Source organism: Chelonia mydas, chromosome 22 (assembly GCF_015237465.2).
Source record: "Chelonia mydas isolate rCheMyd1 chromosome 22, rCheMyd1.pri.v2, whole genome shotgun sequence".
Lineage (NCBI taxonomy): Eukaryota > Metazoa > Chordata > Testudines > Cheloniidae > Chelonia > Chelonia mydas.
This window is the reverse complement of record NC_051262.2, coordinates 6,827,687-6,855,579: the sequence shown is the minus strand read 5'-3', so window position 1 is coordinate 6,855,579 and position 27,893 is coordinate 6,827,687. Positions and strand designations below refer to the sequence as shown.

Below are 27,893 nucleotides of genomic sequence, written 5' to 3'. Positions count from 1 at the left end.
GTCCAGTGCCCCAGGCCAGGGTTACCAACCCAGCTGCCTTTGGGCAGTGTGCTGCATGCCAGCCGGCTGGTGCCCTGCACCCCAGAAGTGGCTGCATCAGACACATGGATAGAACTTTACATAAGACTTCAGAATTCTTTGGAATAAAAAGGTACATTATGGTCCTGATTTTGATCTCACTCAGACCAGTGAAACGCCATTCATCTCAATGGATTTTAAACGCCAATTTACACCTCTATTTGTGAGAAAGGAAGCATGCCTTGACATTTGTGTGCACCCTTTTAAAAAAAGCTGTTCTCCAATACAGCTGTAGAGAGGTAAAGATGTCAAAGAAAAAAAAAAAGCCCCCCACAGGGGACTGTCTCCCTCAATGAGTTTCAAGCAGAATCCCACATTGAAATCAATAGGGAGTTTCGCTTAAAGCCGGATAGTTAAGACTTGATCTTGCATGCCAAGCTCCCATTGACTTCAGTGGGAGTTTGGGGTGTGTAGGCAGGATCAAATCTGATGCACCTGCTTTGATGTTGTCGCCATTCCTCAAAGGCACCCAGCATGCCACGTGGCTGATTGGTCTGTCTACTGTAAGCTGCTCGTGGGCACAGGCAGCTTCATGATTCAGACTGCACCGAGCATCCTCTCTGGGTTCTTAATTAAGCATAAATCTAAATCTTGGTTCCCCTCCCACCCCCCAAGATAGAATATGTTCATGATATCCCTCCATTAGTCACCTGATGCTATTTAACTAGCAATAAATGACAATAGATGTAAATGGCAGCCCTCTCCTGTCTAGGTGTTCAGATCACCGTACAGCCAAATAGAAGAGAGTCAGGAATTCAATACCTAGTAATGAAGTAATTACCCTGAGTAATTACCCTGAGTAATGAAGGTCAGAGTCAGACTTTACCAGAGGGGGTTTTGTTTTGATTTGTTTTTAAGGGGTGGGGAATCTAGGTTCCAATTCAGGCCCATTAATACAAACAGCAGAAGACCGATGCAAGCACTTTGCATCAGACACTAACCCAGAGAAAGTAGATGGAAATTCTATCATTTTACCATCCACACCAGCTGGCAGGGATTTACACTTAACTAGTGCAAGAAATCTGGTCCCACCTAAAACTCTGCTGCTGCTCTGAAACCTACATGTGAGCTAAAGAAGAAACTCCATTATTATTTGTCGCAGGCTAAGGCCTATGACACAGTGGAATAGATTTGTTGCCAATTCCTGAGATATTTGGCAATCAAAATAAAAAGAAAAAAAAAGGAAAACCAGCCCCTGAAGGCTAGTCATTAGTCATTGACACTCTCAGCTCTACCCTTAAATGCGGGGGGGGGGGGAGGGGAATTATAATTATTATTACAGAGAATAATAATATACAGAGAATTATAAACCAGTAAGCCATAACTTCTGGAACCTAGAAAGATACTGGAAGAAGCTAGAAATCAATTTGTAAGCACCTAGAGCAGTGGTCCCCAAACTGTGGCGCAGACCTCTATGGGGGCACGGAGGAACGTTCGGGGGGCACAGGGTGCCTGGCGCAGGCCAGCCCCCATGGGGGGTCAGCAGGGAGCATCACCCTGCCCCACTCTACCCCCAACTGCACTCCAGCCCCGCTCCCAGCATCATCTGCAGGTCCTACCCTGGCCTCTGCCACTGTCTCCTGGCTGAACACGGACCAGGTAGGGGGAAGCGCGGACAAAAAAGTTTGGGGACCAATGACCTAGAGGGTAATAGGGTTATAATTAATAGCCAGTACAGATTTGTCAAGAACAAATCACACCAAACCAACCCCGTTTCCTTCTTTGCCAGGGTTACTGGTCTAGTGAATAGGGGGAAGCACTAGCTGTGATATATACTCCTGAGGGAATTCTGCGCCACAAACCCCAAAATTCTGCATATTTTTTTTGTCAAAATAGTGCACTATAATCACACCAGTTTCACTTATTTTGCTAATTTATTTAAACTACCATACGGGGCAGGGGGGGAGGGGGAAATCACAACAACTGTTCAGCATTTCCTAAACACATGGAAGTTAAGTTACAAATACTTGGTAACCAATATCCTGCATTCCAGTTATAATCCTGGATTTTCATTTAAAATTACATGACTTTTACTTTGGTGGTTGGTGAGCTGTAAAGTAGACTGTCGCTTTAAATGGCTCCAACTTGCACACATGAAAGCCGTACAGTTTTGCTAATCATTGTCCTGCATTTTTTTTTAAATGGGTAAGTAAAATAGATCTTGAGCTGTAATCTAACCCTATTCATAGACTCATAGAAGATTAGGGTTGGAATAGACATCAGGAGGTATCTAGTCCACAGTGGCGGGGGGGGAGAAAGCACATAGACCTTCCTAGCTGAGAATTCCATTACTGTCATTTACAATAAGGCTCTGGCAAGGTAAAGGAGCCCTAATTGACTAAGAATGGGAACAATTCACTGACAATGGGAACATTAGCAGCCTGCCGGCTTAGTTGCTACATTTCTGCTCTGCCTCAGGGACAGAGCCTGCTTCACACAGCCCTGCACCTCCAAGGCTGGGATGCAGGGACAGGGACAGAGAGTGTCTGTCTCATTCCTTCCCAAGGCAGGCAGGCACCCAGCCCCAGCTTCTTACCCTGTCTCCAGAGACCCATACACACGCCCAGTCTCCTTCCTCCCCTCCGCACCAGGCTGCCAGGGAATGGGGGTGTTTCCCACAGATTTCTTGGCTCCCCCATTTTTCTGCAGGGGAGCCAAGAAATCTGCTGAAGGTATGAATTCTGAACCTCCTTCCCCCAGGACTAGATATAACTTGATTTTAGTAAAGTTTTTGACACAGCCCTACAGAACATTCTTCTCATAAGCACACTAGGGAAATGTGGTCTTGATTAAATCAGATGGGTGCGCAACTAGCGTTGTTACCAATGGCTTACTGACAAACAGTGAGGGTGTATCTCCTGAAGTCCTGCAGAAGTCTTCCCTGGGTCTGGTAGTACTCAACATTTGTATTAGTGGCTTGCATAATGCAGTGGAGAGTAGGCTATAGAAAATCTGCAGATGGCACCAAAAGTCTAGTTGCAAGCACTGTGGAGGACTGGATTAGAATTCAAAATGATCTTGGCAAATTGGAGAATTGGTCTGAAATCAACACGACGAAATTCAGTCAAGACAAGTGATGAGTACTACATTTAGGAAGAAAACAAAATATCGAATGCACAGCTACTAAATGGGGAATAGGTGGTCATACTGCTGAAAAGGACCTGTGGTTTATAGTGGATCACAAACCGAGTATGAGCCAAGAATGTAATGCAGTGGCAAAAAAAAAAAAAAAAAAAAGCTAATATTCTGGGGTGTATTAATAGGAGCATTGTATATAAGACACAGGAGGTAAATGCCCCCACTTTACTCAGTGCTGGTGAGGCCTCAGCGGAGTACTGTGTCCAGCTCTGGGCGCCACACTAGCAAAGATGTGGACAAATTGGAGAGTCCAGAGGAGAGCAACAAAAGTGATCAAAGATTTAGAAAACCTGACCTATGAGGAAAGGTTAAAAAACTGGACATGTTTAGTCTTGAGAACGGAAGACTGAAAGGGCACCTAATAGTCTTCAAATACGTTAAGGGCTGTTATAAAGAGTACCATGAGCAAATTTTCTGCATGTCTAATGAAAGTAGGATACAAAATAAGGGGCTTAATCTGCAACAACAGAGCTTTAAATTAGATATTAGGAAAAGCTTTCTATCTAGAAGGGTAGTTAAGCTCTGGTACAGGCTTCCAAAGGAGGCTTTGGAAGCCCCATCATGGGAGGTGTCTAAGAACAGGTTGGACAAACACCTGTCAGGGCTGGTCTAGGTTTACTTGGTCCCGCCTCTCAAGGTCCCTGCCAGCCCAACATTTCTATGATTCCGTGATTCAAACAACCTAGTTAAAACAATCCAACTTCCAAGACCTGCTGGTTGTGGACAGAGCTTGAAAGTACACCCTTAAAGGTTCAATAAAAACCCAGAGGGCAAATATCCTCTCCCCTAAAAAAAAGTTTATTTGCCCTTTCATGGTTTTTATGCCAGTGATATGACGGGGAGCAGGGGTCATGATTCCTGAGCAGGTTTCAGAATAACAGCCGTGTTAGTCTGTATTCGCAAAAAGAAAAGGAGTACTTGTGGCATCTTAGAGACTAACTAATTTATTTGAGCATAAGCTTTCGTGAGCTACAGCTCACTTCATCGGATGCATACTGTGGAAAGTGTAGAAGATCCTTTCCACAGCATGCATCCGATGAAGTGAGCTGTAGCTCACGAAAGCTTATGCTCAAATAAATTGGTTAGTCTCTAAGGTGCCACAAGTACTCCTTTTCTTTTTGCGATTCCTGAGCAGTTAGGATTGGCAACATTAAAACCAGCTACTCCTGTTGGAAAAACATTTTTTTCTGTTGCCAAAGGCTCGCAGGGACACAGTTTTTGTCGGGCTAGCACTGAAAGGACTCATGGTTTGGAGTTTCCTGGATGAAAAAGGCCCCTTTTGCCTCTTTGCATTTTAAGCATCCTCCTTGTATCGCTCCCATGTGCTTTTTCAGAGTCGTCTTTGACAAATTTGAGCCTTGCAATCTAAGGCAGGAGTCAAACAGCGGGGAGTTTTGTTAACTAAAACTAGTCCTACCCTAAAAGATCTACAGTTTGTTCTTTCATTATCGCCTAATCCCCGCTCTGAACAGACCACAGACCCTTCACCTTGGAAATGCAGCATAAAACTCCTAGGACTGCTACCAGTCAACACCATTAGCAAACACACACCTTCTTTCAGTCACAAACTTTTCCCCACCTACATACCAGCACCTAGGCCTGGTAGAGGAGGAAGTGTGTGTGTAGGTGGAACCATCCTGTTGTCTTCATATTAACTACTTGTCTCTGCTTGATTTTTTTGGTCTGATATTATGGAGAAGGCTTCAATGAAAAGGCCAGTGAATATACGTCTCTATAACCCTCCAATGGATGGAAATAATATGTTTCCCAGATTTGGGTGAATACTAATTTGTGAAAATTTGGTCCAATACAACCCATGTATTCACTTTAACAACACTGCCAAGTCATTTCCCACCACAAACAGAGCAAATTTCATTTGCAGTGCAAAGGTCTCAAATAGTTGGGCTCATGAGTTCTGATCACCATATTTGGGATCAGGAAGGAATTTCCCCCCGGTCACATTGGCAGACACCCTGGGGGGGGGAGGGTTTGCCTTCCTCTGCAGCATGGGGTCACTAGTTTACTGAAAGTGTAAACGGTGGATTCTCTGTAACTTGAATTATCGAAACCATGATTTGAGGACTTCAGTAACTCAGCCACAGGTCAGAGGTCTATTGCAGGAGTGGGTGGGTAAGGCTCTGTGGCCTGCAACGAGCAGGAGGTCAGACTAGATGTTCATGATGGTCCCGTCTTGCCTTAAAGTCTATAAGTCTGTGCATTTGACTGGCCATCTTTGGTCTATCGTCCTGCTCAGAGCAGATTCAACCATGGTTACTGAACTAGTCCTGAATATAATTTGTCCTCCTTGGCTACAACTGCAGCAAAATAGTGCTTATTCACGCACCAGTTCTGCTGCATGTTGTCAGCAACAGTAGCCTTAACAAGCCCTGTGGGGAAATCACACACTGAAGGAGCAAGAAACAGCTGCAATCAGACACCACTGAGAGCTGCAGTGAGTAGGTCACCAAACAGCCCAAAGGCTAAATAAAATTCATTTGAGTGAAGTAGTTGGAATTGTTCTACTGACCAGACCACCTGCTTGCTGCTAACCCATGAAGAGAAGATAAAGGCTGAATTAATCAGGTAAGATTATTCCTGGGAAGAGTTCACTCAGCTCCAAGATGGACTAACTATACAGCTCACACAAGTGGCATGGCCACAAAGCTTTGCGGATCCACACAGTCTTTCCTCGTCACCCCAAGGAGGAATTGTAATTGAAGTTGCTAGCCAGAACCAGCTCCTCAGCTGCAACACTGATTACCTCTGAACAAGCTGCACATGAAGCGTGGAAAGGTTAAAGCAATCAGGCCTTGCCGTCTCTTCTCTGCTTGGCTGCATTATGGATTCTCCACCAATGGTATTTCTAAGGGGCCTATGTTCTGCTCTCATTCGCCTCAGGGACTCCTGCGGGGCTCTGAGGCGGACACAGAACAGAATGTGACTCCAAATCTAAGAACCTCTCAGTTTTCTGCTTAATGAAAGCTCTCGGCACCACAGAACATGAAACAATAAAGGTCTTTACAGAGCAGCTGATCTGCTCGGGCCTGCATAGATGCAGATATAATTACTGATTCTTTAAATCTGTAACAAGCCATTAGGCAGGACAGGGCAGGGGAAAGATAATAGGTAGAAACTCTGCAGTGAAGACAGGGCTCATCTTCTCTGCAAAGTTAACTCCCAGGTTGCTCCTAGAATCCCATCCACAGCAAAACCCCTTCACTCAGTGACAGTGGTGCTAACTCGAGCTGGCTGGCCTGAAAGGACGTTCAGACTAGGAGCACAATTAATCAGTTGCTAAGACAACCAGAATGCAGGGTAGCACCACTAGTCCTCCAATGCCTTCCTATCATTCCTCCTCACACCACCACTGTGACCTGTGTGGAGACAGCACTTGAGGGTTGTTTTGTAGCATGGCTACAAGCTAGGCTTACTGGAGAGGAGTAACTTGAGTGTAGATTGATGCAGAGTTAACTCTACATCAAAGACATTCTCACAGCCTGAGACCAGATGGGGCCATTTGCCTTGAATAACTAAATTCTTCATTCAGGGCAAGAAGAAAGTGACTCAGCAATTCTTCACCATTGCCAGCTAACAATCACTCTAGGAGGAACCCACAGATCAAAGATCAACAACTAAGAGACTAGAAACAATCTGGGAAGTCACTTGCACTTTGTTTTAATATAAAAATACAATTTTCTAAACGCCAGGTTTTAAAATAAGCAGAGACTGCAAGAGATGCACACATTTCTGGGTGAGCACCAGTGGCCCAAATCCACCCTCAGAAAATATCCTCTCTGACATGACCTTACCCTTCAAGTGATAAGGCCTCACCAGAACGTTCAACACCTTAGCAGGAAATTCCAAACCAAGGCCTTGGAGTTAAGAGACAAGGCCAGGTTAGCCTGGCCCTCTCACAAGGCAAGGGCAATAATCCACACAACCAATAAGCAACAAAACAGGCCCCTTAATTGAGGTAAGGCCTGGGCTGCACAAGTAACTTGCTCTGGATCACATACAGAGGTGATTTTGAACTATTTGAGTTAGATCCAGTGCAAAACAGTGTGGACTCTTAACACACTTAAATTGCATTTATAGCTATTGAAAATATCTGTACTCATTTTAATCTAATCCAGTATAAGCCTGGTTCAAACTTGAGTTAAGAGTACTGAAATTATGTTTTGCACCTGTTTAACTAAATTGGTTTTAGAGTAATGGATTTTAAGGTGAGAATGAACTATTATTAGGTCATCTAGTCTGACCTGTATAACACAAACCACAGCATTTCACCCAATTACCCCTGTATTGAACTCAATTACTTGCATTCAAACTGATTCAAAGCTGGCACAGTACAGCTTGTAACACAGCCACAGCCTGCATTAAGCTAAAAATCAAAACAACCTGGGGTTTAAGTCTATTTAAGATGGTCCATACAAGGCTGTCCACTGGTTTCACCAAAGCAGATTCAAAACAGGTTCCAGTTTGCATGAAAGAGTCTAAACAACAGCATTCCTGTAAGTCACCTCCAGCTAAAGTGAAGTGGGACGAAAGGCCTATCCAACAGTCTTGTTGCTGTGAAAACTGACAGACAGCATTCCTCATATGAAAAGCCCTGCAAGGACTCATCAGACCAGCCCAAACCCTGTCACCGAAGACACCCTGAGCTAAAGCAGCAACCAGTTCCAGCCTCCCGCCCCACTACGTGTGATTTGCTGTACAAGACCTGCTGCTTATCTACCCCACAAGCCAGGAAAGCAGAAGGCTCCAGGTCACTCCACAAGCCTTCATGCCTGCACTAGGGAATACTTAGAACTCGTTTTTATTTTAGAAAACGCCCTGAAATCTGCATCTTGCAAGCAAGCGCCCTTAGAACTGGCCTTCCCCTCCCTGGAGAAAGCCACCTCACTCCTCAAACAGGAGAGGGGAAGGGTTAGAAAACAGCCCCCCCAAATGCAGCTCACCTCTTTTCTATTGTTGTACTTCAGCCCTGAATCCGACGTTTTCAGTTTCCTTCCTGGGGAAAGCTGATAATCATTCATTTTTCTTTCTTCCGAAGGCCGATAGTTCATGTTTTCCTTCCCCCCTCCCTTTTTTTTTGGAGGTTTGGGAGAACGGGGATGTGGAGTTTGCACCCCAAACAATTCAACGTTTTCAATCCCAGCGCACAGAGTAGTTGGTCCTGCTGCCGTGTGCAAAGTCCTTCCTGGTGGCTGAGTAGCTCAAAAACCTGAGTCCATGGCTGATCAGTTTCAGCTGAAACTCACAGACCGGGTGAAGCCAGCTGTGGGAACTGCAAGGTCTCGGAGTACAGCACTTCCTTGCTCCCTAGGTTACCCTCCCACTTGGGTCCCGCACTTTGGTCCCCTTCCCTTGCTCTTTTCTCCTCCCTGTGTTGTTTATCTGGAGTTTTCCTCCCCTTCTCCTGGAGCTCAGGTAGTTTCAAGGTGTGGCTGTTTCTCTCTCTGTGTGTGATCACACGAGATTACCTCGCCTGAGCCCCTCCTCTCTCTCTCTCTCTTCTTCCTTCTGGCAGGTGAAAGATCCTGCCCCTGCAAAAGGCTCATTCAGCAGCTCTATTCACTTGCAAAAAAAAAACCCCTGGTGGTTCCAATCCTCTGTCCCTGTGAGGCACCCAGATACAGGGGTGCCCACACACACTGGTGGGGAGTGGGCATTTCATATATTTTAACAATTAGAAAAGCTCTGGGCGACCCAAAAATTAATTAGATTTACAGTAACACGAGGAGCCCCCACGCCATGTATACATAAAGAAATAAACATGTATACATAAAGGAACCAGCCAGCTGGTACATCAAAGCAGCAGAAAAGCCCCCTTTATTCCCACCAGAATAACCTTCCCCAAAACCTTATCAAATTTTAGGGATACCCCCAGGCACTGGGCATGTGGGGTGACACCCCCAGGCACTAGCTGGGAGTGGATATTTGGGGGGGATACGCAGCAATTAGAAAAGGAGTACTTGTGGTACCTTAGAGACTAATAAATTTATTTGAGCATAAGATTTCCTGAGCTACAGCAATTAGAGTTACAGTGGATTCCTCTCAATTGAGCCCCCCCTCACCACACACACACACTCTCTCTCTCTCTCACATACTGAAGCCAAACGGTAACAATGGAGCCCTACTTCTCAGGGGAGAGGTTGTGCTGGGGAAATGCACTAATTTCATGCAGGCACAGAGCAATCAAACCTTTCTGAATAGGCTGCTAAGGTGAAATTGACAATGTGAGCCACTAGAATAAAGCTGGGAGCAACAGGGAGTGAACAAAGGACTTCCCAGCGGGGAGTCTATGTCAGCAAACACCAGGTCCCATCTTCTCACTGCTTTGAGTAGGGTTGCAGATTGCACCAAGGATTCTAATGCCTGGGTGTCCCTATGTGTTTGGTCACTGTGGTTCGGCCTACACACCATTTTTGTACCAGCATAACTATTTGTTGTTAGGAGTGACTTTTTTTACCAGACTAGTTATCCTGGTACACCCCCTAGCGTGGCCAGTTATACTGGTATAAAGGAGTCTTAGACCAGTATAGCCTAGTCCCCTTTGTGTATGTGAATACCTATGCCAGCATAAATCAGCTTTATACTGATATAACTGCATCCACAATAGGGAGGTTGTACCATTCTAGTAATACCCGACTAGTTAAAGCAGCACCACTTTTGTGGGCAGCTAAGCTCTGAAGAATCAAGGGAAGGCATTTACTTGGTAACAGTTTCAGGACGCAGACAAATGCCTTCAGCATAGCATGTGGTGCCCATACCATCAGATGTTAAGGTTAACAACAGATGTGGCTGCAGTGGGATTGACTGGATCTATCGCTAGACTGTGAGATGAATCCACAACAAAACCTCAGATCCAAACCGTCCAAACTTTGGGGAAACTGATCTGGAGGCAGATTTGAAAATTGTGGGTGGGGCCTATTTATATTGAAACTCTGTCCACCCACATTCTCCTCCACGGCTACTTCTTTAGGGACGAGGTGTGTAGAAGGGGCCAAATCCCTGAACTCCCTAATTTTTAATCTTCCAGGCTCAGGGGTGGATTAAGAATAAATGAAACATGGATTCATCTCAACTTTTCAGCTTCTGCCCAGCTCCTCTCCCCCAGCTCTTTGATCTTCCTCTCCTGCCATTCACAGCGTCTCTTCCAACCCAGCTCTTTCCTCCTTAGGCCATGTCTACTCTCCAAAAGATTTTGCCAGCATAGCTGCGCTGGTCAGAGATGAGAGGAGGTCCGCTCTGTGATCGATATATAACTGTGCTGACAGAAGCCACTCGTGCAGATGAAGTTATTCTGACAAAACTGTAACGTGGACAGGTACAGACTGTTTTGCTCAGGGAGGCTGGAATAAGTGATGCTACTGGAAAAAGCACAGTTTTGTCGGTATAAGCTGCACCCACTCTGCTGGTGTTTGCTGGCCTGGTATGCGGGTATAGCTACACCAGCAAAACACTCTGACCTCGTCTCAATTCCATTTTCCAGACTTGGGTATGATCCACATGAATTTCTAATATGCTTGCCACACCCCTTATCGCCTGGCCCTGTGTTCCTCACTGCTGACCTGGGTCCCTTTCACACCAGTTGGTCTCTCCCTCAAGGATCCAGCCTTAATCCATCCTTACAGGGTAGGGTGGATGTAGCTGGGAAAGTGGGATCTGCCATGCACTGTCCTTTTATATTCCTAAAAACTCTGCCAGTGCACAGCAGAAGCTGCCATTGTGTTCTCACACTTGTGGCTGGGACAGCCTGTGACAGAGGACACACTCATATCCTGTGAAAAGAAAAGGAGGACTTGTAGCACCTTAGAGACTAACCAATTTATTTGAGCATAAGCTTTCGTGAGCTACAGCATCCGATGAAGTGAGCTGTAGCTCACGAAAGCTTATGTTCAAATAAATTGGTTAGTCTCTAAGGTGCCACAAGTCCTCCTTTTCTTTTTGCGAATACAGACTAACACGGCTGTTATCTGAAACCTGTCATATCCTGTGCTCGCTCTCTCTATTGTTTTCCTTAGTCTAAACTATATCATTCTGATTGCAAATCTCCCGTGGGCCATTCCTGCAGCCCAGGTGTGGAAGATCTGCTCCTATGATTTGCTCTTTGTGTACATATAAACCACAATGTACACCGACAGCTCCTTCTCCTTCATGCAGAAACCTTAACTCCCTCCCCACCCCCCTTCTCCTGCTCTCTCACAAGCTCCTACCATCCCAATCACTTAACCAGGAAGTATCCTTAGATAAAGACTAACCTTCGAAACCTGAAACTGATAGCTGGCTGGTCTCAGGAGCAGGTGGGGCCTACAGGTGGCCTATGCAGTATCATAGAGGACTGACTGGACGAGAGCCAGCTGTGTTGTGCAATAGCTGGCTGTGTTTCTACCAGACTCCCTGCCTTGGGAGCCTCGGGGGCTGCCGGCCAGAGAGCAGTTTCTGTGTTACAGTGGTGGGCAGGCGGAAGGGCATTTCTGAGCCATGCAGCAACCTCCCTGAACTGATCCACTGCCCTCTCTTCCCTCTCCAGTCCCTCCTCAACACCCATTGTGTCAGCGAGCTAAGTGCCTTTGCTGGGAGCGGAAGGAGCTCCGCGCTGGGGCCGAAGACAGGATTTGTACGCTGCCATCCTGATTTACTGTTTCCGAACACCCGCAGCTCCTGCTGACGTCACCTGGAGTTGGGAGTGTCCAGCACTTTGGTGAATCAGGTTCCTACTGCTTATGGGCTAATGCTTTCACCTGCTGTGCTCAGCAACTTTTTGCATACGAGGCAGCAATCTGAAGTGTCTGGGGGGAAAAATGTGACGATGCAAAGGAACTAAAGAGACAGAGAAGTCAGGGGCCCCAAGCTAATTACGGCCTTTCAGTTCTACAGGTTGGGGGCAGAGAGCTGGCCTTAGTTCTGTTTCACTGCAATAATGGTATTATTGATTTATTCTTTGTGGTGCAGTAGCACTCAGAAACCCGAGGCATGGCCCACAACCCCCTGGTGCTAGGCACTGTACGAACACAGAACAGAAAGATGGTCTCTGCCCCACTGAGCTGACAATCTGCTCGGCATGTTTTCAATGGTATGCAGTTATATACAGGATGGATATATTCTCCCAAAGCTTTCTTTTTTCACAGAGGTTATATTTTTATTGGGTTTTGATACATCATGAACATAAGTCACTTAAACACCGTTAGATAAAGATCAGGGGAGAGAGAACAAAATAAATGATCACGTGAAGGGGTCAGAAAGGGATGCCCCTGTTCTCCCCCCGCAATGATTTTGTATGACTCCTTCCTTTGAACGATCAGGGATGGCTACGGCTGGAGATGGGAAACTGGAGCAGGAGAGCCAGTGTTCGGAGGTGGCAAAGAACATTCTCTCTCTCAGATGCTTGGCTGGCTGGTTCTAACTCACAAGCTCAGGCTCTAACTCATCTCCCGATGTAGGGTCAGAAGAAATTTTCCCCAGGCAGAATGGTAGGGACTTTGGGTTTTGTTTTGTTTTTCCAACTTCCTCTGTAGCACATGGGTGTGGGTCACTTACCAGAATCATCTGGGTACAGCTCACTTAAATCAATTCCCTGCCAGGGCCTTGGGCACCAGTGCACCTCAGTCCCTTCTCTTCTCTACCTGTGGCACAGAACTCTCTCGTTGCCTGGGGCCTGTAATATTTGCTCACATTTCGGTTGTCGGGTTTACTGTGCGGCTGCTGACCTGTGATACACGGAGGTCAGACTTCTGACTCTAATGACTCCATGACTCTAATAAATGTAGTAACAACTCTTTGGGGGAAAGGGACCTAGAAGTACAAAGATCTCAAAGCACTAATCCAAGTTGTAATCAATCAAATCTTCTAGTCCCCCTGTGAGAGAAGGAAGTATGATGAGCCCCATTTTAAGGGATGCAGAAATTGGAGCAGAGAGATTAGTAACTTAGGAGTTCTGACTCATAGCTCTTGCTGCTTAACTACTCAGACACATTTCAGAGTAGCAGCCGTGTTAGTCTGTATTTGCAAAAAGAAAAGGAGTACGAGTGGCACCTTAGAGACTAACCAATTTATTTGAACATAAGCTTTCGTGAGCTACAGCTCACTTCATCGGATGCATTCAGTGGAAAATACAGTCAGGAGATTTATACCCATTTTTTCATGTTCTGTGTGTGTATCATCATACACACCCCTTTTTTCATGTTCTGTGTGTATATAAATCTCCTGACTGTATTTTCCGCTGAATGCATCCGATGAAGTGAGCTGTAGCTCACGAAAGCTTATGCTCAAATAAATTCGTTTGTCTCTAAGGTGCCACTAGTACTCCTGTTCTTTTTACTCAGACACAGTCACTCCTTTAGGAAGAGCGTGACTGTGTTCTTCATACGCCATTTAAACATTACGGGCCAAATTCATCCTGGGTGGAACTACACCAGGGTTGAAACTGATCTCAGGGAGGGTCCATATCTTTAACAGTGAATGTATTTTGGCATGAAACACCAATCACGCCGTTAACTGTTCCAGGAGTTATCCATTACAGGTTAAAGAAGCCGATGGAGGTGAGGCTTGATACACTATCTGCCTTGTACAGCATGTATCCGATAGGAAGGATATCCATTCACGATGAGCTAAAGCACTGAGACAGTACGCCAATGTGCTGTGTTCAGCGGGGCTAGCCATTCCATTGCTGTTGGACTGGGAGCGTGCTTACAGTGACTTCTAGGTGTCAGCTAACTGCCAAGTTCCTGGTACTTCTCACGCCATAGCATACCACAACAGCAATAATTTCAATTCTCTGCATCTGAAGTCTTTAAATCGTGACTGGAGGACGTCAGTGACTCAGGCAGAGGTTAGGGGTCTAGTACAGGAGTGGGTGGGGGGAGGTTCTGTGGGCTGCACTGTGCCGGAGCTCAGACTAGATAATCACAATAGTCCACCCTGAACTAAATCTATGAGCATTCACGCTCCCCGGCTAGGGAAGGGCTGAGTTCAAACTGTTTCAAAGCTAAGGTGCTTCCTTTACTGGAAGCCAATAAACTAAGTGCTCTGCGCTCAGGGACAGGTCCTAAATCCAACCTCCAGCAGCAGTCGCTAACACCCATTCCTCCCACACACACTTCTGCGAGTCAGTCATACAGAAACCAATCCATCTATGTCCACATTCATTTCCGAGAACAGACCTAAATCTCATCCAGCTACTCGCATGGTGATAAAGGTGGGATCAGGAGAGAAATGAAATGTACGTGGTGTCTGGTTACCTCATGTTTCAAAGAGTAAATAAAAAGCTGATTCACTAGGAGGAGACACAGCAAAAGCCAATGAGCGGAAAATGTCATTCAGAACCATTCTAGTCTCTCAGCTAAATATGCAATGCCCAGGAGAGTGTGAAGCATAGAAGAAGCATGGTCTAGTGGGGTAAGAGCAGGGAACAGGTAATCCAGGGATCTATGGTTGAGTAGCTCAGGACTAAAGCAGTCATAACACAAGTGCCCTTGCACTGCCTGGGGGGCATGAGCTGACATGTGTCAATACTCTTAGAAAGCTGTTCAATAATTGTGGTGTACCAAATTGTTCTCATTAACCTCTGAGGACAGGACAAGAAGCAATGGGCTTGCATTTAGGTTGGACATTAGGAAAAACTTCCTGTGAGGGTAGTTAAGCACTGGAATAAACTGCCTAGGGAGGCTGTAGAATCTGCAACATCGGAGGTTTTTAAGAGCAGGTTAGACAAACACGTCAGGGATGGTCTAGATAATACTTAGTCTTGCCTTGAGTGCAGGGGGCAGGATTAGATGACCTCTCGCGGTTCCCTGAATGGCAGCTCATCTCCTGATACCAGCTACAACCCCTGTAAGAACCTTGAAATTGGATTCCTTCATTCAGAAAGACCTGTTGGGATACCATTAAAAACAACTAAATATCAAGGTCCTAAAACTGAGCCACCCCCTCAAAATACATTCACAGGAAAATTTCTAATGAAGTGTGGGGGGGAATTATGGTAATTCACAAACAAAACTGGACTTTGAATGAAAAACCCATGTTTAAAGAACATCTGGAATGCTGACAGTAAAGCACCATGTTTTCCATAATCCCCCCCACTTCTAACAGACTAAAGGGTAGTAGGTGATGACATATACTGATTCACAAGAGCGAAATATACAATGAAGAATTGTTAAAGGTACATTAAAAACTTTGATAGTTACATTTTTAATAAGTTGTTATTATGGATAATGAGTAAGAATAAACAAGGTAACACTTAGACCATGATCTCGCTGGCATAAGTATGGTTTTGCCAATTTTTCTTTTACATAGAATTGCTGATTGTTTTGCTTTCAGACTGGGAGGACATAGCGAGTGGAGTCCTGCAGGCATCTCTTTTGGGTCTGATACTATTCAATAATTTCTTTAACAACTTGGATGAAGAAGTAAAAGATACGTGTGTAAAATTTGCAGCTAACACCAAGCTGGGAGAGGGATTGCAAGCACTTTGGACAACTGGATTAGAATTCAAAAAGTGATCTCGATAAACTGAAAAATTGGTCTGAAATCAATAAAATGAAAGTTAATAAAGACAAGAGCTAAGTTCTACATTAAGGAAGGGAAAAATCAGATGCACAACTACAAAAAGGGGGAAAAACTGGTTAGGCAGCAGTGCTGCCGGCAAGGATCTGGAGATCATAGTAGACTGCACATTGACTATGAGTCAATAGTGAGATGCTGCGGCAAAAGTCTAGGAGTGCCGATTGTATGACATGGGACATAATTGTTCTGCCCTTTCAGCACTGGTGAGGCCTCAGCTGGAGTACTGTTTCCCATTTCGGGCACTGCACATGGACAAATTGGAGAGAGTCCATAGGAGAGCAATAAAAATAAAACATTTAGAAAACATGGCCTGTGAAGAAAGATTGACAGAATTGGGCATGTTTAGTCTTCAGAAGAGAAGGCTGAGGGGGCACATGAGAACAGTCTTCACAAAAGGTGTGTTAAAGAGGATGGTGATTGATTGTTTTCCATGTCCACCAAGGGTAGCACAAGAAGTAATGGGCTTAGTTCGCAGCAGGGGAGATTTAAATTAGATATTAGGAAAACTTTCTAATTATAAGACTTGTTAAGCCCTGGAACAGGCTATCTAGGGAGGCTGTGGAATCTGCATCACCGGAGGTTTTTAAGAACAGGTTAGACAAACACCTGTCAGGGATGGGCTAGGTTTACCTGCTGAATCCTGCCTCAGCATGGTTGGCTGGACTAGAGGACCTCTTGAGGTCCCTTCCAGCCCTGCATTTCTATGATCATGGCTTTAAAGGCAAAACCTCTGCAGTAGGCTGTGAATTAGGAAAGGTAGCACTTGCCAACTGCCTTTTAACTGCAACCGAGTCAAATGACTTGGTGCCATGGCTCCCAATGCGTTGTGTGTTCTGAAACCAGGCTAAAGGGTCAGGCATGCCCAACCGTGACAGACACAGTTAAGGTCCTGTCTTTATGATAAACTAGAACCAGGTATCTAGATGCCTTGACTTGATTGCAAGTGAAGTGCACACATTGGCATTGCTCGCTTTTTGCTGGTTTGTTGCAAGCCAATGGCCTTAACTGACTTTCAGTTGCCTTGCAATTGTCTGCAACAAAATCTCACTCACACAGAAGAGCTCTGGGGTGGATTGTTTAAAGGCAAAAAGAAAAGGAGGACTTGTGGCACCTTAGAGACTAACCAATTTATTTGAGCATAAGCTTTCGTGAGCTACAGCTCACTTCATCGGATGCATACTGTGGAAAATACAGAAGATGTTTTTATACATACAAACCATGAAAACAGGGGTGTTTACAACTACAAAAGGTTCTCTCTCCCCCCACCCCACTCTCCTGCTGGTAATAGCTTATCTAAAGTGATCACTCTCCTTACAATGTGTATGATAATCAAGGTGGGCCATTTCCAGCACAAATCCAGGGTTTAACAAGAACGTCTGAGGAACGGGGGAGGGGGGGGGTTGGAAAAAACAAGGGGAAATAGGTTACCTTGCATAATGACTTAGCCACTCCCAGTCTCTATTCAAGCCTAAGTTAATTGTATCCAATTTGCAAATGAATTCCAATTCAACAGTCTCTCGCTAGAGTCTGGTTTTGAAGTTTTTCTGTTGTAATATCGCAACTTTCATGTCTGTAATCGCGTGACCAGAGAGATTGAAGTGTTCTCCGACTGGTTTATGAATGTTATAATTCTTGACATCTGATTTGTGTGCATTTATTCTTTTACATAGAGACTGTCCAGTTTGACCAATGTACATGGCAGAGGGGCATTGCTGGCACATGATGGCATATATCACATTGGTGGATGTGCAGGTGAACGAGCCTCTGATAGTGTGACTGATGTTATTAGGACCTGTGATGGTGTCCCATGAATAGATATGTGGGCACAGTTGGCAACGGGCTTTGTTGCAAGGATAGGTTCCTGGGTTAGTGGTTCTGTTGTGTGGTATGTGGTTGCTGGTGAGTATTCGCTTCAGGTTGGGGGGCTGTCCGTAGGCAAGGACTGGCCTGTCTCCCAAGATCTGAGAGAGTGTTGGGTCATCCTTCAGGATACGTTGTAGATCCTTAATAATGCATTGGAGGGGTTTTAGTTGGGGGCTGAAGGGGACGGCTAGTGGCGTTCTATTATTTTCTTTGTTAGGCCTGTCCTGTAGTAGGTGACTTCTGGGAACTCTTCTGGCTCTATCAATCTGTTTCTTCACTTCAGCAGGTGGGTATTGTAGTTGTAAGAATGCTTGATAGAGATCTTGTAGGCGTTTGCCTCTGTGTGACGGGTTGGAGCAAATGCGGTTGTATCGCAGAGCTTGGCTGTAGACGATGGATCGTGTGGTGTGGTTGCTGGTGAGTATTTGCTTCAGGTTGGGGGGCTGTCTGTAGACAAGGAGTGGCCTGTCAGCCATAAACATGTTGGCATACTGTGGGGCCATGCGACTTTGTGACTTTGTCCTTACCCATAACTATTTTACATTTGGGGACAATGTATACCTTCAAATCAGCGGCACTGCTATGGGTACCCGCATGGCCCCACAGTATGCCAACATGTTTATGGCTGACTTAGAACAACGCTTCCTCAGCTCTCGTCCCCTAACGCCCCTACTCTACTTGCACTATATTGATGACATCTTCATCATCTGGACCCATGGAAAAGAAGCCCTTGAGGAATTCCACCACAATTTCAACAATTTCCATTCCACCATCAACCTCAGCCTGGTCCAGTCCACACAAGAGATCCACTTCCTGGACACTACGGTGCTAATAAACGATGGTCACATGAACACCACCCTATACCGGAAACCTACTGACCGCTACTCCTACCTACATGCCTCCAGCTTTCACCCTGACCACACCACACGATCCATCGTCTACAGCCAAGCTCTGCGATACAACCGCATTTGCTCCAACCCGTCACACAGAGGCAAACGCCTACAAGATCTCTATCAAGCATTCTTACAACTACAACACCCACCTGCAGAAGTGAAGAAACAGGTTGATAGAGCCAGAAGAGTTCCCAGAAGTCACCTACTACAGGACAGGCCTAACAAAGAAAATAATAGAACGCCACTAGCCGTCCCCTTCAGCCCCCAACTAAAACCCCTCCAATGCATTATTAAGGATCTACAACCTATCCTGAAGGATGACCCAACACTCTCACAAATCTTGGGAGAAAGGCCAGTCCTTGCCTACAGACAGCCCCCCAACCTGAAGCGAATACTCACCAGCAACCACATACCACACAACAGAACCACTAACCCAGGAACCTATCCTTGCAACAAAGCCCGTTGCCAACTGTGCCCACATATCTATTCAGGGGACACCATCACAGGGCCTAATAACATCAGCCACACTATCAGAGGCTCGTTCACCTGCACATCCACCAATGTGATATATGCCATCATGTGCCAGCAATGCCCCTCTGCCATGTACATTGGTCAAACTGGACAGTCTCTATGTAAAAGAATAAATGCACACAAATCAGATGTCAAGAATTATAATATTCATAAACCAGTCGGAGAACACTTCAATCTCTCTGGTCACGCGATTACAGACATGAAAGTTGCGATATTACAACAGAAAAACTTCAAAACCAGACTCCAGTGAGAGACTGTTGAATTGGAATTCATTTGCAAATTGGATACAATTAACTTAGGCTTGAATAGAGACTGGGAGTGGCTAAGTCATTATGCAAGGTAACCTATTTCCCCTTGTTTTTTCCTACCCCGCCCCTCCCCCGTTCCTCAGACGTTCTTGTTAAACCCTGGATTTGTGCTGGAAATGGCCCACCTTGATTATCATACACATTGTAAGGAGAGTGATCACTTTAGATAAGCTATTACCAGCAGGAGAGTGGGGTGGGGGGAGAGAGAACCTTTTGTAGTTGTAAACACCCCTGTTTTCATGGTTTGTATGTATAAAAACATCTTCTGTATTTTCCACAGTATGCATCCGATGAAGTGAGCTGTAGCTCACGAAAGCTTATGCTCAAATAAATTGGTTAGTCTCTAAGGTGCCACAAGTCCTCCTTTTCTTTTTGCAAATACAGACTAACACGGCTGCTACTCTGAAACCTGTTTAAAGGCAGGATCTCAGGCTTTTGCAAGTGTCATAAATCAGTTCACTTTGTTGGTCCACGACAGACAATTTGCATTGGAAGTATTTTGATGGGAGGAGTTAAACTGGGATGCAAAATACAAGCAGTACAAGTAGGACTATGAATGCGGGTACAGTAGTCCATTTCTCAAGCCTGTTGAGATATCTCTGAGGCAATCATCCATCTAGTGGATCGATGTGGTACTGCAGCAGGCAAATATCCTCTGCATAAAGTTGAAATCAGTTGGAATTTTTTTCTTTGAGACAAAGTGACAGTCACTGTATTCCTGAGGGACATTTGATAGAAAAAAATGTGTGGACACTCTGGGAAAAGCATCTGGATAGACCAGTTGTGTCAGAGGAACGGGATTTGATCTGGAAAAACCTCTGCATGTAGTACAAGAAAAGGAAATTTCTTTACACTACTGTTTCAATGGTACCGCACACCAGTCAGGTTAAGAAGTAATACACATAGATTGGACGTATAAATAAAAGATTGAATAACTGTGGTGAAAGAAGAGATTTTACACATTGATGCTGGACATGTCTAGTCAGCAGAGAGTACTGGGATGCAGTTCTTAACCAAATATCACAAATGGTTGGATATTTGTTACCAAAGGATCCTTGGGTAATCATCTGGGAGCTTTTGGGCAGAAATGGTCACACTAAAAGGAAATGAAGAATAAATATCTTGCCTGCTAGTAGGTGAAAGGATACTGATGGCTTCTCATTGGAACAAGAAAAATAGTCCAACTTTACAGGAATGGTAAAAAAATACGAGAGGTGGTTGTTATGGAAAAATTAACGCACCAATTATAAATAGGGGACAGGTAGATACTTACATATTTGGTTACCATTCATTCAATATTCAACGTATATTTGCCTGCAAACAAACGAGCACACCTGTCCAAATTTTTGAACAACATTTAATAGAAATGCCTAGTTTGTTAAATACATGGAATCAGGGGTTTCACTCAATTTAATAAAATCACTAGCAACAGCATGTCCTGGGTACTGTAAAGATGGTAACTCTGTGATATGGTAACACCCAGTTCAATAGAGAGATGTGATAGCCCTATTACTGTATAATATTTCTCTAAACAAAAGCTCGCTGTGGTAATGATTATTGGTTTGCCTCTATTTACAGAGCAAGGATTTGTAAACCTCTTACAACTTCCTAAGTAACTAAAGAGTTTAAAAAAAAAAAAGTGTGGAGAGGAACATGCCACACATGGTATTAATGGAGGAGCAGACTTGAAAGTCCAGCAGTGGGTGGGGATCTGGGTTGATGGGTTTCCATAACATTTAAAGAAAATCCAAAGCTGAGTGAAAAGAGTGGGTTAAGATGATCACGATTCACAGCAGCAGACCAGACAGCTTACTCAGGTCAGGGAGGGTATTGCACCTTTAGATTTTCTTTTCATCGTTCTCCCAGTCCTGCAAAGCCTGGCTGCAAATGATATTTTGGAAAGCAAGACCTTGGAGAGAGCTGGCAAAATGCAGTGAGTGGAACGGCCCTGTCTGAGCAGCGCCAGTCAGAGAGCTGGCTGGATTGCAGTGGGTGATCGCGTTTATGAATTTCTAGTTCACCACGGTGGTCCCATTTTTGCTAACCCATGTCCAGGTTTAAATGGTCAACCCAGGAGCCAGTAACTTTGAGAAACTGGAAACCAGGATATAATGACTTCGGCCTTGTCTAGCTTAGGGGGAAAAATGGTATTTTGTTAATAAAAAAACACCACCTCACACTGGCTATTATACTTTAATCAAGTGTGGTTTAAAACATGTTAGCACCTACCTCTGACAGTTTTTAACACCTTTAAGATGTGTTCACTGGGGGTGGTCAAGCAGTGGCTCCTCCAATTGTTTTCATGGTAGCAGGATGTCCAGGTGAGTTTACATATCACTTGTGTAAAACAGAATTAATCATCCCCACATGGTTTCTCCCTGGGCAGAGTGAGAGAGAAAGAAGGGATCACTGGGGGAAGATGCAAATGCACTTCAGCCAGGGGCTCAGATTTAATAATTTTATTAAGATGATGTTGAAGTAAAAAGAAAACGGTACAGAGTTTAAGCACAGAAGTTGCTGGTTATCAGGGAATAAGGTACAGATTATCAAGGGGTGCGAAATTCGGTTTAGGAACGGGTGGCGTAAGGAATACATAATCTGCAATCTCCCCAACTGGGGGTAAAAGTTTAACGGGTCAAAGTACAGACATTGAGATATGGGGTTATGTTATTCATATAATGGCTATGTTCAGGTATGGAGTATAATGTGTGGATACGATGATGAGGATGGATTTACCCTCATTTGGTGAGATTTAATGTTCAGTGAGTTTGTACTACATTGATGAGGGCTGTAAGAACCGGACTAGAACAGAACTACCCTTGCAGCAGCTCCCAGAAGTACACCACCTCAGGGAGGCCCAATGGTCCAGGGATCGCACACAGCAGTGGCATCTGCTACCCCTTTCCACAGGTTGCATTGCATCCCCCGCCCCCACACACTCTTTCCCTTTATTGGAACTTCCTCATATGCTTCCTACAAGCATTGCAAATGCGAGAGTCCCCTCCTGTGCCTGCTCCCTCACTGTGAGCTCACCCCAGAGCTAGGCACAGCCAGGCCCTCCAAGAAGCAGCAAGCAGAGTAAAGTAGATCAAACAACAGAACTAGCACACACATTGCTGGGAAAGCTGGGTGCCCAGAAGAGGATTTCCAGTCTAGATAGGCTAGTGCCTGAACCTCCCTCCCAGTAATGAGCACATGGGAGAAGGATCCGGCAATCCAATTTAGTGCTGAGCAACAGGAAGTGCTCCGGACAACGATATCCATAAATGCTACCTATAGTTACATCTACTGTAATAGTCTGCATCACACCAGGGAAGTGATCCAGGATCTGGGCGGACAACTGTAAGGCTCCTGCAGCTGTTCTACAGACAGGGTCCTTCCCGCCCATGCTTCTCTATAAACATCCTGAGGGCTGTTGCTGAAGCTGTTGGGGATGCTAGTGACTAGGGCCCAGATTCTCAAAGGCGCCTTCCTCCCACTGATTTCAGTGGAAATCAGGTGCCTAAATACTTTTGAGGATCTGGGCATAGGACTCCTTTCCATTCCCAGCTCTGTCATGGACCTGCTGGGTGACTTTGGGTAAATCAACTTGTCTTTCTGTGCCTGTTTCCCATTTGTCATGACACAATGCCGAGAGCTCTCAGGTTGTCCATTATGCGGGGAGCTGTACCAACACACTAAAAAAGAAGTCCCTGTGCTAAAGCATTGACAGTGTATGTTAATGATAAAAAGCAACAGGTGGATGAAACAAAAACATGCAGCTGTAAAGTTCTTGAGAGCTCTCAGTGAAAGCCATCTAGAAGAGCTAAGTACAATTAAAGTGAAAGCTGCTGCTGAATTGGTGTTTGGAACTTAATATCACCCTACAAAGGCATTTGATCTGGTGTTTGTGGCACAGAATGGGGAGTCAGGAGTTTTGGGGGGCCAGGAGGGGGTTTCTGGCTCAGCCACTGATTCTCCGTAGCTTTGGGTGAGTCATTTCACCTCTTTGAGCCACGGTCCCTCTCTGTGATCACATACTTCTCAGGAAGGGAACGAGGGTAAATTCAGTCACATTTGCAAAGGGTAAAGTATTGAAACAAATCCATGACTAGCTACAGCTTCATGACGACCACTCTCCTCTGTAGAGATTCAAAATCTCTTGCTGACAGCCTCTTCCTGCTTTAAAAGCACACACCAATAGAGCTAATAATTGACAACTGCCGTTAGCAGTAGAGGAAGAAGGAGATGAAGCTGAACCCGTCTTATTCCATCCTCCAGAGGGCAATAATGAAACTCACATCATTCTGTGATTGGTGGCCCTCTGATGAAGAGGAAAGAGGATCTGCTTTCTCAGCCATGGAAATACCAGTGATTTGGGAAGAGAAATGGGACTTACTTGGGAGTTTTGCCTAACAACTAAGTGAAGACATTGGGGTTTGGCTCCAAATACAGATGTTCGGTAGAAGAGGAGCCAGCAGCAGCAGTCGGGAAGGAGAGGGCATTTCTCCAGGAAGACAGCAGTACAAAGTACGTGTCGATGGCAGCTCTAAAATGACACAGCAGAGGAGCTGGAACGAGACCTGCCAACGTGGAAGTGGGAGCTCTTTTTTGCTTCTTTATGAGATACAGCAAGGGCCTAACACATGGCTGGGTTCTTCCTGCTGGTGCTTTTGCACTGGAAACTAGATCTCCTCTGTCCAATTTTCCTCGAAAGACTCCATGGATGACTGGAGAATGAAAAGGATTATGGCATTAAAAGTACTATGGGTGAAATCCTCACTCTATTGACTTCAGTGGAGGCCAGATTCACCTCATGCATTTAAATCTGAATGAGAAATATTTAGTCAGACACGGATTTTAACAATGTATTTAACTCAGACACTTGAGAAACACTTGGGTTAAAGAGTCAGACTCCCTTACCCTTTGATTAAAGGACAAGAAACCTCACACTCCATGTTTCTGAGACCTCCAGTGGGGCTACCAGAAGCACTAAGGGAGGCCAGATTTGACATTCCTGATATTTCTAAGGTTAATAAAAGGTGGGGGGAGGGATTGAAGACTTCTGCATGGCTCAGCACAGAGAGGAAAAAGGCAGAGTCCAATTTTATTCCCTTGACTTGTCGCCTTTCACAAGGGAAAGTGAGCTGGGGTCTGTGAGAGAATGTCCTGCCCCCTGCACCAGCTTGATTGGCAGAGGAATGCTTCAGTCAGGAAGTCAGGGTATTTGTGCTGGGACGGGGTGAAGGAGTATGAGCAATGTGTGTCGGATGAGCTGTGGAACAGCTGCAATAGGAGGGGAGAGACGATAAGAGGACCTGAAAGTCTGAAGGAACGATGTGGAGTTGGAACCTTGACTTCTAGATCGGGGACTTCCTTCACGCTTGGATAGGGTGACCATTTTTCACCAAAGGGAAAACTGGACACTGTGCGGGGCTGGTCCGAGCCCTCCCCCAGCTGGCCCAAGCTCCCCTACGCACGTGGTGCTGGCCTGAGTTGCTTGTCCTAGCCCCCATCCCCGCAGGGGTGTGGGGTGGGCAGGCAGGGCTTGGGCAAGCAGTGATGCAAATACGAGATAGGGTGACCATATTTTCCAAAGGCTGGGGCTGGCATCGCCGCTCACCCCGCCCCATGTTCCTTCGCACCCCACTTCTCTAAAAAAAAAAAAGTAGGCATTTCTCCCATTTGCTCTTATCAACTGATCAAGAGCCAACGGGACAAATGCCCATTTCTGCCAAAAAAGTTGGGACAGCCAGGACAAGGCTTAAAAAGGGTACGGTCCTGGCCAAAATGAGACGTACGGTCACTCTACGCTTGGAGGGATCTGGATCTGGGATTCTGGCTTAGGTCCATGAAGGGGAAAGGAAAGGAAAATGGAGTTAAAGGAAGAAATGTCAGTGACAGGGCTAGAAAGGGGAGCCTAAGAGCCAGCGAGAGAGATTTCTCTTAGCCCATAAAGCTAGAGATAAGATTGTTCAGCAGTAGAGGGGACATGGGGGAAGCAGCCAGTCTTTCCTTCTGGTTTGTTGAATGGTTTAGTAATTAAACCAGGATTTAATTCAGTGAGGACAGCCCTGCAGCAGACACAAGGAACTGGAAAAGTGGGATATGCGAGCTTGCTGAGGGTACAATCCAGCCCATCATCGAGATAGTTAGTAAAGATGTTGAACAAAACCGACCCAAGGATCGACCCCTGGGGCACTCCGCTTGATACCGGCTGCCAACTACACATCGAGCCGTTGATCACTACCTGTTGAGCCCGACAATCTAGCCAGCTTTCTATCTACCTTATAGTCCATTCATCCAATCCATACTTTTTTAACTTGCTGGCAAGGATATTGTGGGAGACTGTATCAAAAGCTTTGCTAAAGTCAAGATATATCATGTCCACTGATTTCCCCATATCCACAGAGCTAGTTATCTCATCATAGAAGGCAATCAGATTGGTCAGGCATGACTTGCCCTTGGTGAATCCATGTTGACTGTTCCTGATCACCTTCCTCTCCTCCAAGTGCTTCAGAATTGATTCCTTGGGGACCTGCTCCATGATTTTTCCAGGGACTGAGGGGAGGCTGACGGGTCTGTAGTTCCCCGGGTTCTCTTTCTTCCCTTTTTAAAATACGGGCACTGTATTTGCCTTTTTCCAATCGTCCGGGATCGCTGCGCATTTTCAAAGATAATGGCCAATGGCTCTGCAATCACATCAGTCAACTCCCTCAGCACCCTCGGATGCCTTAGATCTGGACCCATGGACTTGTGCATGTCCAGCTTTTCTAAATAGTCCTTAACCTGTTCTTTCACCACTGAGCGCTGCTCACCTCCTCTCCATATTGTGCTGCCCAGTGCAGCAGTCTGGGAGCTGACCTTGTCTGTGAAGACCGAGGCAAAAAAAGCATTGAGTACTTCAGCTTTTTCCACATCATCTGTCACTAGGTTGCCTCCCCCCTTCATTAAGGGTCCCACACTTTCCCTGACCTTCTTCTTGTTGCTAACATACCTGTAGAAATCCTTCTTGTTACAAGCCATATCTTTGGGATGTGAAGAGTAACTCTGCCATAGCGAGAGATGCAAAGACAAAACTGCCCCAGGGAGCAGCAGCTGGCTGGATGCTTGGAAAACTAGCAGCAGCCTCCAGTTGCTGGGATAGTGGAATGCAAATATACTGCGAAGATGTGATCTGAAAATCCCCGTGAAGCCACCTGATCCCTCTTCCTCGAGCCTTTTCTTGCGTACAGACTTGTTTTACTGTTGTATGTTTGAGTCTTGCCTGCTCTCAGTCGCTCCCAGCTCCTGTCTGTTACTTGTCTGTGCATGGGCAGTGGGATTTACATATCTCTATCTTCCCATCAGGGACTCAAACCCATCAGCAGTTTCTGAACCAAAGTTCATTGCACCATAGCCAATAAAACCATCCCTGGATCCGAGTCGCTCACAGGGATTTACAAACAGTAAAGGGTAATTTATGGCTGCTGTGCATACATGCGCTAGGGGGGGAGAGCGTGCAGCGGGTCTTAGCCCCTCTTAGTGCCCCTGTTCAGGAGGGAACCATAATTTGATTGCTGTGGACTAACAGGAGAGGTATAACCAGTGTGCGCTGTGTGCCAACAAGAATAGCAGTGGGAGCAAGGTTCCCTGCAGCAGGCTCCCTGCAGCAGGCTCAACCTGTTCCCAACGAGCCCTGGCCATGAATCCAGCTCTGGCAGAGAAAAACTAGCCCGACTCCCAGCTTACCTTGGGAGGCTTTTCTCTGTTAGCCCTTTCCAGAGAGGGCTCTTCCTGCAAAGCCGTGCCAGGCGCGGGTTGCGCGAGCAATCGCCCATTGCCTGGAGTCACATCAACCAGTCAGGGATCCATTTCCACCAGGCCAAACCACAGCTGGGTGAGGGGAGAATCCTCCAGTGCTAGGAGAGTCGCTGCTGCGGGAAACTCCCTAACTCCGATGTGTCTGCACTGGCAAGGCACGTCGAGTGCCTGGACTCTGCAGCTGGAGTGCTCCTCGTAATCCACCTCCACAAGAAGCAGAAAGCTTGCTGCACCTTGGCTGAAATGCCCGGGCATCAGTGTGAATGAGGTGTTGCATTACTGCGCTGCGATTGGCCTCCGGAATGTCCCATAATCCCCTGCAATCAAGTGGCCACTCTTCTCATTGTTTAGAACTCTGCTACAGGAATGCGGATATCCCCTTTCAAAGCTCCATTTCTGACAGCCGGCATGCTTATCTGCTCTGGGACAAAGCAAGCCATTAGTGTGGAATGCTGCTGTTGTGAGTGTGTGTGTGTGTGTGGGGGGGGGGTGTTCTGCTGCTGTCTGAACTTACAAGACAGCATGCTGACACGCTTTCAGCCCCCCCCAAAACCTCCCCTCTCTCCCCCCACATACACACAACACACTCCCTGTCACACTCCACCTCCATCCCGCCTTTGAAAAGCGCATTGCAACCACTTGCACACTGGGATAGCTACCACAATGCACTGCTCTTTGTGGCGTTGCAAGAGCTGCTAATGTGGCCATGCCAGTGTGCTTGAAGCTGACCGTG

At 45.8% G+C, this 27,893-nt stretch overlaps 1 protein-coding gene across 3 annotated transcripts in view; it reads right to left on the bottom strand.

Annotated features, from left to right (window-relative positions):
* ST14 (ST14 transmembrane serine protease matriptase) overlaps positions 1–27,893 on the bottom strand; it is a 68,126-nt gene that overhangs the window by 34,871 nt on the left and 5,362 nt on the right. Inside the window, exons 3-4 of one of the 3 annotated variants that reach the window (XM_037882306.2) lie at positions 21,608–21,756; positions 14,970–15,090 (exon numbers count right to left, since the gene is read on the bottom strand). Coding sequence is in view for 2 of the 3 variants with exons in the window: in XM_043534045.1 (XP_043389980.1) it covers positions 8,175–8,282 (108 nt within the window). In the remaining variant the exon portion in view is untranslated. Of the gene's footprint in view, positions 1–8,174; positions 8,893–14,969; positions 15,091–21,607; positions 21,757–27,893 lie in introns of those variants that run through there. The other 2 variants (XM_043534045.1, XM_037882305.2) reach the window with 2 other exon arrangements.